This window comes from Rhinopithecus roxellana, chromosome 3, assembly GCF_007565055.1.
Source record: "Rhinopithecus roxellana isolate Shanxi Qingling chromosome 3, ASM756505v1, whole genome shotgun sequence".
Classification (NCBI taxonomy): domain Eukaryota; kingdom Metazoa; phylum Chordata; class Mammalia; order Primates; family Cercopithecidae; genus Rhinopithecus; species Rhinopithecus roxellana.
In genome coordinates this window covers 13,634,198-13,646,962 of record NC_044551.1, presented here as the reverse complement: position 1 = coordinate 13,646,962, position 12,765 = coordinate 13,634,198, and the positions used below count along the sequence as shown (strand labels likewise).

The 12,765-nt window shown below is 60.7% G+C and overlaps 1 protein-coding gene across 1 annotated transcript in view; it reads right to left on the bottom strand.

Moving 5' to 3' along the window:
• The window catches only part of SLC9A3 (solute carrier family 9 member A3), a 41,765-nt gene extending 29,570 nt beyond the window's left edge, over positions 1-12,195 (bottom strand). Inside the window, exon 1 of the mRNA XM_030927016.1 lies at positions 11,985-12,195. Within this exon, the coding sequence (XP_030782876.1) occupies positions 11,985-12,195 (211 nt within the window). The remainder of the gene's footprint in view (positions 1-11,984) is intronic.
• Between the last annotated feature and the right edge of the window lie 570 nt (positions 12,196-12,765).

Genomic DNA, 12,765 nt, shown 5'->3' with positions numbered 1-12,765 from the left:
GGATGCCAAGACGGCCACGTCTGACTTCCCAGCACACACATGCCGCCTCCATGCAACAGACGTGCTCCTCAGGGGCCCAGGGACAGCTCTGGTGGGCAGACAGCAGCCCTGGGCCCCCCTCGCCTTCTCCCCCTGTGATGTTGGTACACAGTAAGGAGGAACTAGTTCCTAGTTCCTGGCAGCTCCTTCTCAGAAAGCTTTAACTTCCCACAGCCAGCCCTTGTGTTGCGGATTTAGGCTGAACGCAGCTCTCCCATTTGTCGGCACCTCTGGCAACAGGGCTGCGCCCGAGGGCTCCTCTCCCTCCAAAGGCAGGCGGGCCACACACAGCCACTGGAGCTTCTCCTGGGAGCAGCGCTCAACCAACCCAAGCCAGTTCCGCCTGAAGAGACTCCCCCGCTGTGTGCTGGGTGTGGGCGGTGGGCAAAATCCAGAGAAGCAGAGACAATGGCGCCTGGCAAGGCCCCAGCCCAGGCTCAGGAGGGCACCCTGCTTTCTGGGAAGAAGTTACTTCCCTAATCACAGTTGGCTCTAACTAATCCTAAAATTAACCTTCAGATCTTGAGAAAACCAGGATTAAGACAGAATCCTGGAAGTGGCGCTCACATGGGCAAACCCTCCGGGAGGCGTGCTCAGGCAGTCCCGGTTCCGGTTCCCAGACGCTTTACACACACTCCCTCTTCCTCCCTGACCTGCGGTCTCCCAGGCTCTGTGCTGCCAGGGCTGTCAGTCTAGGGGCTCTGTCCCTCGGGGGTTTCTGAGGCCCAGCCTCCGGCCTGCGCCCTCCCTCCCCAGCTCCGCAGAGTCACCCAAGACCAGCGGCCACTGGCTCCACCATTCCTGGGGCCCACCCTGCCCCCCTGAGGCCCATCGGGTCTTGCCTGTCGGGGGCTTTGCTCACTGTGGTCCCTCGGGCAGCCCTGCCCAGTGGGTCCCACAGCCAGTAGGTAGGTGGGGAAGGAGTGCTACAGCCCACTGAGGGCCTGCTGAGGACCGGGTTCTAAGGGGAATCTGTTTTCACTGTCCGGTCAGCCCTGTGTCCTCTGCACCAAACATCTGGGGCTGAATCTGAGGACAGAGCCCCCCGGAGCTGCTGTTCTTCCGCACTTTGTATCACCCCCAAGCTCTTAGAAACAGGTGTTTTCAACTTTCCCATTCAGACTTACAAGAAATCCTTTCCCAACAGAGAGCTCAAACCCTTGGACTTTGGCATGGCAACTCAGCAGGCGGTGAACTTGGAAGTTCCCTGATCCAAGGAGGAAGGAGAAAGGAGGAAGCTGCCGGCGCCCCCGGGCCCAGCTCCTTCCCTCTGCCCTAGCCCTGCACAGTCCAGAAGGGGACCCTGGCTTTGTCCCTGCCCAGGGCTGGCTCCCAGAACCAGATAGGGGGGCCCAGCTGGGATGGCCCAGCACAAAGCCCTCAGGGACGCACTCAAAGGCCGCCCTCCAGGGACCAGGATCTTGGCACGGGTCACCTGGTCTTTCCCTAAGGCAGAGCCTTCCATGAGGAGACATAGGGAGATTTCTCGGCCCCCCACCCCCCACCCCAGAGTCCATGCCATCAAACCTGGAGTCTCGGTCACAGCCCTAACCATCGTCCCCAGCACAGCAGCACCAACGGCCAGGCCCACTCCCAGGATGTGCCCCTCCCGTTTCTGGAATTCCCGCTGCCCAGGGCAGCTACTACAGCCCCTCCTGCTCTGCCCACCCCTCCCTCCTTCCTTCCTTTCAGGCCCCTGTGGACGGTGCACACACATGGGAACCCCTTGGGCACTCCGGCTGCTCTCCTGACTCCGCCTAGGCACGGCCCCAGGCTCCATCTCAATTCTTCCTAGACTGACAAGAAGAGGCTTTGGAAATGGACTTGACACACAGCTAGCCCCGAGGAAAGGCCGGCAATCGGACAGAGCAGGGAGCCCAGAGCTCAGGCTGGTAAAGGCACTCGCCAACGTGAGGGAACCACCCACAGCTCACCCCAGCTCTGAACATGGGCATCACATGGCCAGAGTGCAAGGACCACCTTCCACGCCTCCTCCACGGGGTCCCCTGCTCCCTAGACACACACACCCCCTGCTGCTCCTCACACACCCACACATTACTGCCTGCCCCTCACACACCCGCACACACTCCCCCTGCCACTCACACACCCACACACTCCCCCTGCCACTCACTCACCCATGCACAACCCCTGCCACTCACACACCCATGCACACTCTCCCTGCCTCTCACACACCCGCACACACTCCCCCTGCCACTCACACACCCACACTCCCCCTGCCACTCACACACCCACGCACAACCCCTGCCACTCACACACCCATGCACACTCTCCCTGCCCCTCACACACCCACACACACTCCCCCTGCCACACACACCCACGCACTCCCCCTGCCCCCACACACCCACTCCCCCTGCCACTCACACACCCACACACACTCCCCCTGCCACTCACACACACACACACTCCCCCTGCCACTCACACACCCATGCACAACCCCTGCCACTCACACACCCACACACACTCCCCCGCCCCTCACACACCCGCACACACTCCCCCTGCCACTCACACACCCACACACTCCCCCTGCCACTCACACACCCATGCACACTCTCCCTGCCCCTCACACACCCACGCACACTCCCCCTGCCACTCACACACCCATGCACACTCCCCCTGCCCCTCACACACCCACACACTCCCCCTGCCACTCACACCCACACACTCCCCCTGCCACACACCCACACACACTCCCCCTGCCCCTCACACCCACAAACACTCCCCCTGCCACTCACACACCCATGCACACTCCCCCGCCACTCACACACCCATGCACAACCCCTGCCCCTCACACCCATACACAACCCCTGCCCCTCACACCCACACACTCCCCCTGCCACTCACACACCCATGCACACTCCCCCTGCCACTCACACCCATGCACAACCCCTGCCCCCACACCCATGCACAACCCCTGCCCCTCACACCCACACACACTCCCTGCCACTCACACACCCATGCACACTCCCCCTGCCCCTCACACACCCATGCACAACCCCTGCCCCTCACACCCACACACTCCCCCTGCCACACACCCACACACACTCCCCCTGCCCCTCACACCCACAAACACTCCCCCTGCCACTCACACACCCATGCACACTCCCCCTGCCACTCACACATACACACTTCTCCTGCCCCTCACACACTCACACACTCCCCCTGCCACTCACACACCCATGCACAATCCCTGCCACTCACATACCCACACACTCCCCCTGCCACTCACACACCCATGCACAACCCCTGCCACTCACACACCCATGCACACTCCCCCTGCCACTCACACACCTATGCACAACCCCTGCCCCTCACACCCACACTCCTCCTGCCACTCACACACCCACGCACAACCCCCGCCACTCACACACCCACACACACTCCCCCTGCCACTCACACCCACGCACAACCCCTGCCACTCACGCACACACACTCCCCCTGCCTCACACACACTCACACACCTCCTGCCCCTCACACACATACACTTCCCCCTGCCCCTCACACACACACTTCCCCTGCCCCTCACACACTCACACACTTCCCCTGCCCCTCACACACACACACTTCCTCTGCCACTCACACACACACACACTCCCCCCTGCCCCTCACACACACACACACTCCCCCCTGCCCCTCACACACACTCACTCCCCCTGCCCCTCACACACACACACTCCCCCTGCCCCTCACACACACACACTCCCCCTGCCCCTCACACACACACACACTCCCCCCTGCCCCTCACACACACACACACACTCCCCCCCCCCCCCCACACACACACTCCCCCTGACCCTCATCCACACTTTTTGCCTCAGGCACTTGACTCTGGCTATTCCTTCCCTGAACATGCTTCCCCCAACCCACAGGGCTGGCTGCCACGCTGCTCCTGGGATGGCTTCCTGGCTGTCTTTGGTCCTTGGTGTCCTCCCAGGAGTGCTGCCCCCTGGGATATTTGGGTCTCATTTGAAGTGGGATCCCCACTGCCTACAGGGCGTGGTGGGCACTGAATGTTTATTGAATGACTATTAAACTGGAGAGCGCTCCTCTATTGCCCAGAGCTCTGGCTGCTGCAAAGTCCTGCTTGACTCTGCATACCTAAAAGTTGTTGGTATGCTAAGGGTATTGGCTGCCTGTGACCCAGGTTCCATTCTTTGTCCCAGGAGGGTGCCAGGTTGGGCAGTCCCAGCACCAAGTCAGGGCCTGCCCAGGGTGTGTCTGCATCTTCCCAGGCCTGGCAACATCAGGATGGGGCTGGGTTTGTCTGTCTGATTCCAGAAGGCATAGCTAAGGCATGGCTAAGATTTCAGCTGACAGTAGAGCATGTTTTAGGCCAGGTGAGTGTGGTTTCTCTCCGGGCACATGACCCACTCCTGGGAAAGCTCTGTGTGGGGCACATGGTGCTCACCACGCTGAGCCCAGATCTGGCAGAGCGCTCTGAGCCAGTGCCGCAATTGCTTGTCAATGATCCCACTTTGCAGGTTAAGTCTGCCACTCCTTGGCAGGCGGCGCCTCTAAAGCCATTGTCATCCGGAAGTAGGTGTGCTGCTCACTGGAGGCGCTATGGTAATGTAAGGAAATAGTTTAGCCAAGGAGCTGAGACAGCCTCTTCCTGGGCCCAGTGTCAGATGGTTTTGGATGAAGCATACACATGGTAAGCCAATGTTTATCCCTCCACTCCTTTACTCTCTCATGCGTGCATTCATCCATCCATTTGTCCATCTACTCATTCGTTCATTCCTCCTTCACCCACCTGTGGGTGCATCCATCCATCCACTCACCCATCCATCCATCCATCCATCCATCTATCCTGCCACACATCTACCCATCCATCTGCCCATCCATCCATTTACTCATCTATTCACCCATCCACTCACTCATCCAACCATCAATCCACTCATCCATCCACCATCCATTCACTCATCAGCCATCCACCCATCTGTCCATTCACTCACTCACTCATCCATCCATCCATTCACTCATCCACCCATCCATCCATCAATCCACTCATCCATATATCCATTCATTCACTCATCCATCCATCAGTTCACTCACCCATCCATCCTTCAGTCCACTCATCCATCCATCCATTCACTCATCCATATATCCATTCATTCATCTGTCTATCCATCCATCCATCAATCCACCCATCCACCCATCCATCCATTCACTCATCCATTCATCCAAGCCATCCATCCATTCATCCATCCACCTATCCATCTATTCACTCATCCATCCATCAATCCACTTATCCATCCAGCTATCCATTCTCTCATCCTTCCATCAATCCACTCATCCATCCATTCACCCATCCATCTCTCCATCCATCCACTCACTCATCCATCCATCAATCCACCCATTCACTCATTCAGATAGCCATTTATCCATCCATCCATCCATCCATCCATCCATCCATCCATTCACTTATCCATTCACCCAAACCATCCATCCATCCATCCGTCCACTCATCCACCCATCCATCCATTCACTCATTCACCCAAGCCATCCATCCATCCACCCATCCATCCATCCATTCACTCATCCATTCACCCAAGCCATCCATACATCCACCCATCCATCCATCCATTCACCCATCCACCCATCATCCACCCATCCATCCATCCATTCACTCATCCTTTCACCCAAACCATCCATCCATCCATCCATCCATCCATCCATCCATCCATCCATCCGTCCATCCATCCATCCACTCATCCACCCATCCACCCTTGCATCCATTTACTCATCCATTCATCCATCCATCAATCCACACATTCATCTATCTATCTATTCAGTCATCCATCCACCCAGGTGTCCATTCACGTGCTCAGATCTGCAGGGCCCTGCTGGGGACAGGCACTGGCGACACAGGAGGAATAAGACAGACAATCCCTGTCCTTGTGGCACCAACTTGGTTGAGCCAAAAACCTTGGAGGAGGAGGTGCCCTCAGGAACTGGGAGGAGGAAGGCTCTGAGCTCAGGAAAGGAGGGGCAGGAGAGATGCTGAGTATGAAGGGATGAAGCTGGGGTGAGAGCATGACTTGGGGGAGGGTGGAGTCTGGCACCCCAGGACCTGGTACCCTGAGACCTGGCACCCTGAGACCTGATACCCCGAGATCTAGCACCCTGAGATATGGCACTTCATGACCTGGCACCCTGAGACCTGACACCAAGACCTGGCACCCTGAGACCTGGTACCCAGAAACCTGGCACCCCAACACCTGGCACCCTGACACCTGGTATCCCGAGACTCTTGTCTCAAGGGTGGATGGGGAGAGCCTTGGCAGCTTCATCGTGCACTGAGACTCCTGGGTGTGGGACTCGGCCCAGACGCTGGGCAGATGATGTGCAGGATGGGAACCCCAACTCTAAGCATGCTCCAGTGCAGCCCCTGGCTCCTGGAGAAGCCGGCAGTAGGGGTGGCCACGCTGGGAGAGTTCAGCCATTTCTGCAGTAGACATGAGACTGGTTAGGTGCTGGAGCTTGGGCTCAGACAGGCATCTTAACAAGCCTATGTGGTCACAGGGAGCGCCACACACGCCCAGAGGCGGGGAGCTCCTGGGGTGGCAGGGAGGGGGTTGGGGGGGCTGGCGGCCAAGAGTGACTCACCATCCCTCTCTCTCTCTGGGCCTCTGGCAGAGCTGCCAGGTACCCACAGGGAGCCCTGGTGGTTCCTTCCCTGCCCCAGATGCTATCAGCACTTCCCAACCTTTGCCCCTTTCCTCAGGATTCTCCTGGGTGACACCTTAGCTCCAAATGCCATGGATTGTTTTACAGCCTACAGCTGATTCTCCTGTGGGCAGCTCCTGGAAAATGAGACTTCACCCCTTCAGGGCCAGACCCTCCCCTGTGGAGACTCCTGGGAGAGTCCTTGCTTCCAGGCCTCCTGTGAGGGCTCCTGACTCCAAACCCACTGAGTGCACATCTCCTGCCAGGACTGGGATCCACGGGGCCCTCTCACTGGTCCTCTCCTGGGAGGGCTGGGTCCCCTGGGGACTCTGCTGTCCACCCTGGCCTTCTAGGCTGTCCTTGTCCCCAGACCCTCCTTTCCTATGCTTCTTCAAGGAGAATCTAAGGGCAGTTCAGCTGGAGTGGGTAGCAGATATGGTGGGGGGTAGGCGCTGTGCGCATTGAGGGATTCCTGCCTCCAGGACCAGAGCACATGCAATAAAACCATCCACCCCAGGAGGTGAAGATGACCCCATAGCTGCCCTCACAGCCTGGGCACCGAGTGCCTGGTGGAGGGCTGCACCTTGGAGAAATCCACAGCTTAGGCAGGTGGTCTAGGCAGTATCACACCCCCAGTAGCAGAGGCTCCCTGGGACACCCTGGGTTAGACAGCGGGGGTCCGGGATCGAGTGCCGGGTTAGGGCGACCTCCTGCGCCCCACTCAGACAGCAAGGAGGCACCTGGTGCCTCAGATTTGGGACCCAGAGCAGGGAATCTGGCGCTCAGGGATCTGGGTCTTGAGCCCTGTCCAGTTAAGGAGGAGCTGCTGCAACCCCAAGGCTGAAGCTCCTGCGGAAAAGTATTCCCACACTCCCACAGGGGGGCTGCACCGCTCAGAGATGGGGAGGCTGCTCTTCCGACCCTGCGCCCCAGTGTCCTTCCGACCCTCCTATGGCTGTGCGAGGCACTGCAGACTCCAGATACCCGTCTCGCTCCCACCTGCCCTTCTAGCCAGGGCTCATCAAGACGTAGGGCAGCCTGGGCCTCCCCGCTCAAACCCCCTCAGCAACACGAGCTCCTCTTCCAGAGCCTGTCCCACCTGCCCGCCCCCACCCAGCCCCACTGTCCTGGTTTCCCCGTGGGCCATCACTGCCGCTGCTCAGGTCCTACCCCCTCGAGGCGCCACCTCCCTGAGCCAGCGCTGCCCAGCTCTGGAGTTTGGGTCCCATGAGATGTCGGCTCCCACACCTCCTGTGCGTCCACAACCCAAGGGGTCCCCACGGCCAAACACTTGGGGACAAATAGACGCAGCTGGGCCTAGAATCCACTCCCGGCCCCAGCCCCTCCCCAGTCTCCAACATCTCAAAATTTAACTCCCCCAATTCCCTTTTCGTCGGGTCCTGTTGCTCGTGTGTGGCTCAGAGCTGCAAGGCGAGGTCAGTGCAGGAGAGTCCCCCCAAGGGTTGAGAACAGGATGGAACCAGGAGATCTGGCCCCTGCTGTGTCACTGATGACCCTGTGACATCCCCACCCCTGCCCCAAAGAGGCCCTGCTGTCCACCGCCCTGATGTCCAAGGGAAGCTCCCCACTGTCTTCCCAGAATCTCCCCAGTGCCATTCTCTGCCCCATGGCCAGTCATCTGAGAACCCAGATCTGACCACATCCACTCCTCACCACGACACTAGGCGGGGACCAAAGTCCTCCAAGGCCTGTATCTGAGTTGCTCGGGCCTCCCCCTGCCTCCCTTTGCTTCCCCAGGGACCCTCCTTGGGCCTCCCCTCTGGCTTCTGACACCCCCATCTCCCTCTCCTTCCAGGGGCCCATTCCTGGCAGTCCTGACACCTGCTGCTGCCTGAATCCCACCCCAGGGCCCCCACCCAGTGCTGCCAGGTCTGGCGGTCTCTGCAAGGTGCAGCCTCAGCCCCCAGAGGAAGCCCAGGAAGGAAGGAAAGCCTGGCCCAGGGTCCCCAACGCGGATGGTGCAGGGTGAGGCGGGGATTCTGGTGGGCACCTCAGGCCTAGGGTGACCCTGGTGTGGGGGGCTACAGGCTGGGGGCCCCCAAGGGGCATAGGAGGAAGCCCTCTCACCCTGCCTGAGGCAGACACTAGTCCCTGCCACCTCCACTGCTAAAGACTTCCTCATCCTCAGTCCAGGAGGTCTGTGCTGTGGACTGGCTCCCTGGCCTCGGCCCCTGCCTCCCCGTCTGCATTTTAAAAAGATGCTGTAACAGGCAGGGGAACCCCCAGTGCACACAAATAGGGGACTTGCAGGGAGCCCCTGCCGGAGCCCAGATGCACAGCCTGAGGCTGGTGGGCCAACAGCAGCACCGGTTCCTTGCCCAGGCACCTGGGCCACCTGCTGAGGCCCCAGCCCCAGCGTTCGCTTGGGGCAGCTCTGGCCCGCTAGCCATCCTCTGTCCCAAGCTGCCTGGAGTAGGAGCCTCCTGGGATCAACATTGCTGTGGGTTTCAGGATCCCGGGACTCTTATTTCCCCAACCAGGTTACAAATGGCTTGAAGAAGCCTGGGGCTGTGAGTTAGAAACACTCAGGACGCGTGAGAAATTCAGCAAATGTCTGGAAAAGCAACAGGAATGCAGCTCTTTACGGTTGGAAGAGACATTTCTGTTTGTGTAACTTGAGACTGAAAGAGTCTGGCCAACTCCTGACCATTTCAAACAGCAAAATGTGCCAAATGTGCCAAGCAGTGTAGTAGGTTCCGACCCTGGTCTGGGGGCTGTGGGCATGTGAAGGAGGCTGGGGCAAGTGGGAGAAGTCCCGCTGTGGTGCAGGCTCAGGCCCCAGCGTCTGTGAAGGCCTGGATGTGAGGGTCCTCTGGGAACACAGGCCGTGCCCCTGAGGCTGGCTGCACAAGGAGGACGGTCTGGGCCAGCGGAATCTGAGAAGTCCAGAGTTCACAGGGGAGGGGGTGGGGGAGGAAGCACATGGGGAGGGCTGGGGGCTGCGTTCAAGAGGTGTGGCTGGCAGAGAGGGGATGGAGGGTGGGACAGCCTGGGGGCCAATCAGGGCAGACCCAGGGCAGACCTCAGCTGTCACTGCCGGGGCTGCAGAGTGGACAGTGGGTTGAGGGGATGACAGCGAGTGTAGAGGGCAGGTCTGGAGAGGTCTGCGCCAGTGGGATGCTTCGATGAGCTCTCACAGCTGCGCAGGGCGAGGCTCTTGCCTTCCCAGGTGGGGCCAACAATCCCGGGACAAAGACAGCTGCTCGGTGCTATCAGGGTGGGCCTTTGTAAAGGGCCAGCTCCCCAGGAGATGCATTCTGGGACCGCCCTGCCCCAGGGACTTGCTGCTGGAGCCAGCAGCCTCCTCGCCCTCGAGGACGTCTTTCCAGAACCAGTCCAAGTGTCTGGGAGACCTGAAGGCTTTTCCTGGTGAATAACAAACTCTGAGGCCAGGCAAAGCCTGTCAGTGTGCCCTCCCTACGGGCTCCCAGGCGGGGCTGGCTGGTGCCTGGTGGCTGTCTTTGGACCTTCAGATGCCAGATTCTGACTCTGTACACGGGGCTGAACTGGGAGAGGCCCCAGCTTGTACAGAAATTACATATTCAGGACCGGGCGCGGTGGCTCACGCCTGTCATCCCAGCACTTTGGGAGGCCGAGGCGGGTGGGTCACCTGAGGTCTGGAGTTCAAGATCAGCCTGACCAACATGGAGAAACCCTGTCTCTACTAAAAATACAAATTAGCCGGGCATGGTGGCAGGCGCCTGTAATCCCAGAGAGGCTGAGGCAGGAGGTGGAGGCTGCAGTGAGCCGAGATCGCGTCATTGCACTCCAGCCTGGGCAACAAGAACGAAATCCATCTCAAAAAAAAAAAAAAAGAAAAAGAAAAGAAAGAAAAGAAAAGAAAAGAAATTACCTATTCAGTTTACACCAGCGGGACACGCCCGTCAGAGGAAAGCAGGGTGAGCTTTAGGACTGGGCGTCCGCAGAGCCCAGGTTGAGGCTGGACCTCCCTGATGCCCCAGGGGACCTTCTCAAGGAAATCACCTGTAGGAGGCAGCCAGCCTCAGAGACTCCCCCATGGCCAGCATCGCAAGCCCCCAGTGGAAAGCACAGCAAGGCCAGCGTGAGCCGGGAGAGCAGGCAGCCCAGGCCGGGAGCTGAAAGACACCTGGGTGAGGAGGAGGCTGCAGAGAAGGGAGGAGGCTGCAAAGAAGGGAGGGGGCGGGAGGGCTCAGAAGAGCACTTAGGAGACAGAAAGCAAACACTCAAGGGGCCTGAAGGGGAGGGGAGACCCTGGCATAAATAGGGCAGGCGGCAGGCGTCACTGAAGGAAAAGGCACCTTCTCCAATCAAGCCTGCTGGGCGTACCAGGTTCCACCAAGGCCAAGGTTCTCTCAACTGTTCTCCCTCAAGCCTGTCCCTCCCCTGTCCTGCGTGGGCGCCCCTCCTCGGCCCCAGCATCCAAACCGCGGCCCCCTCCCCACCCCGCCCCAGTCCAAAGCAGCTCTGGAAACCTGCGGCGGCGCCTGCTGCTCTGATCTTGCTTCTCCTGGCCCCACTCGCGTCCCCTAATCCCCTCTCTACACAAGTGACCACCTCTCTGCCACCCCTGGAGAGACCCTCCCCTGTGGGCCAACACATGAAACTCTGATCCCCACGAGCTCCTCAGGAGGCTGACCTTCCTGTCACCTTGCCAGGAGCTACCTGCCGTGGCCACGTTACTGGTTCATTGGCGCAAGTTAAGGAGAAGAGAAATCTGACCGACCGGGATTTTCCAAAAAAAAAAAAAAAAAAAAAAAAAAAGGAGGCCCGCCAATGGGAACGCTGCGCCGGTAGGGAGGATTCTGCTGGCTTTCATGCGGGTAGCACCGCTTTTCCTTTCTGCCCTTGTAACGCACGAAAAAGCGCCATCACTCCAAGGACGTTTCTCTAAAAAGACTGAGTACCCCGAAGGAAACCCGGCCCCAGGGACTCCCTGGGCGCGAGCAGCCTACAGTCTGCGGGGCTCGGAGCGGAGGCCGGACGGAGACCCCACAGGGACCCGGGAGCCGGGAGCCAGGGGCTCCGAGGCTGTGCCCCCACCGGGTAGGGGAGACCCTCAGGACCCGCAGGGGCGGCTTAGCGCGGCCAGAGTCGCTCCCGAGTCTCGCTCTGCTGGACCCGAGAGCCGGACTCTCCCGAGCCAGCGGCCGCCCGGCTCCGACCTGATGATGGGCGCGGCCACAACGAAGCCCCCAGACCCGGCAGAGGCGGCCGCAGACCCCGTGGGCAGATCCGGAGACCCCGGGGCCACTTACCGATCTTGGCCACGCTGGCCACGAGGATCCAGAGCGCGATGACGTAGGGATCCTGCACGTGGGCCCACTCGAAGGTGACCACCTGGAAGCCCCCGCTCTCGCCGTGCGCGTCGCCGGGCTCCACCTCCACGCCCCCGGCCCGCGCCAGCCCGCCCAGCGCCAGCGCCAGCAGCAGCCCCCGGCCGGGAGCCCTGGACCCGAGTCCCCACATCGCCGCCTGCTTAGCGCGGGGCTGGGACCCGGCGAGGACCCGGCGCGCTCCGGTGCCGGTGCCTGTGACAGTCCGATCCCCGTCCGCCGGGGTGGCCTTTAATCCCGCGGCCCCCTCCCGCCCCGGGGCGGAGCCTGCCCGCCCCCGCCGCGCACTCGCGAGCTCAGACACCGCCGCAGCTCCCGGCACGCCCGCCCCGCCCGCGCACGCCCACCCGGCGCTCCCCAGTCCCCACCCTTCCCCGGAGCCCGCGGCCTGGAGGTCCGGGAGGTCGCGGCAAGAGCGAGCCCAGGACTGCGCGACCGCCTCCCTGGGGCTGGGGGCGAGGGGAGCACAGCGCGGGGCGGCGGGACAAGCGGTTCCCCGCGCCTCTCGGCGTCCGCGCAGCTCCTGGGGTGCCCGGGCAGCTGCGGGTGCGCTCGCCCCAATCCGTCAAAAACGCAGGGCCTGGGGCTGCGCAGACCTCACAGGGCGGCCCATGGGTGCACAGGGGACCCTGGGCCGCACGTCTCGCTGTGTCTTCAGCAGGAACCTGCATTCCGCAGCCAGACCGGCCACTTACCAGAAACC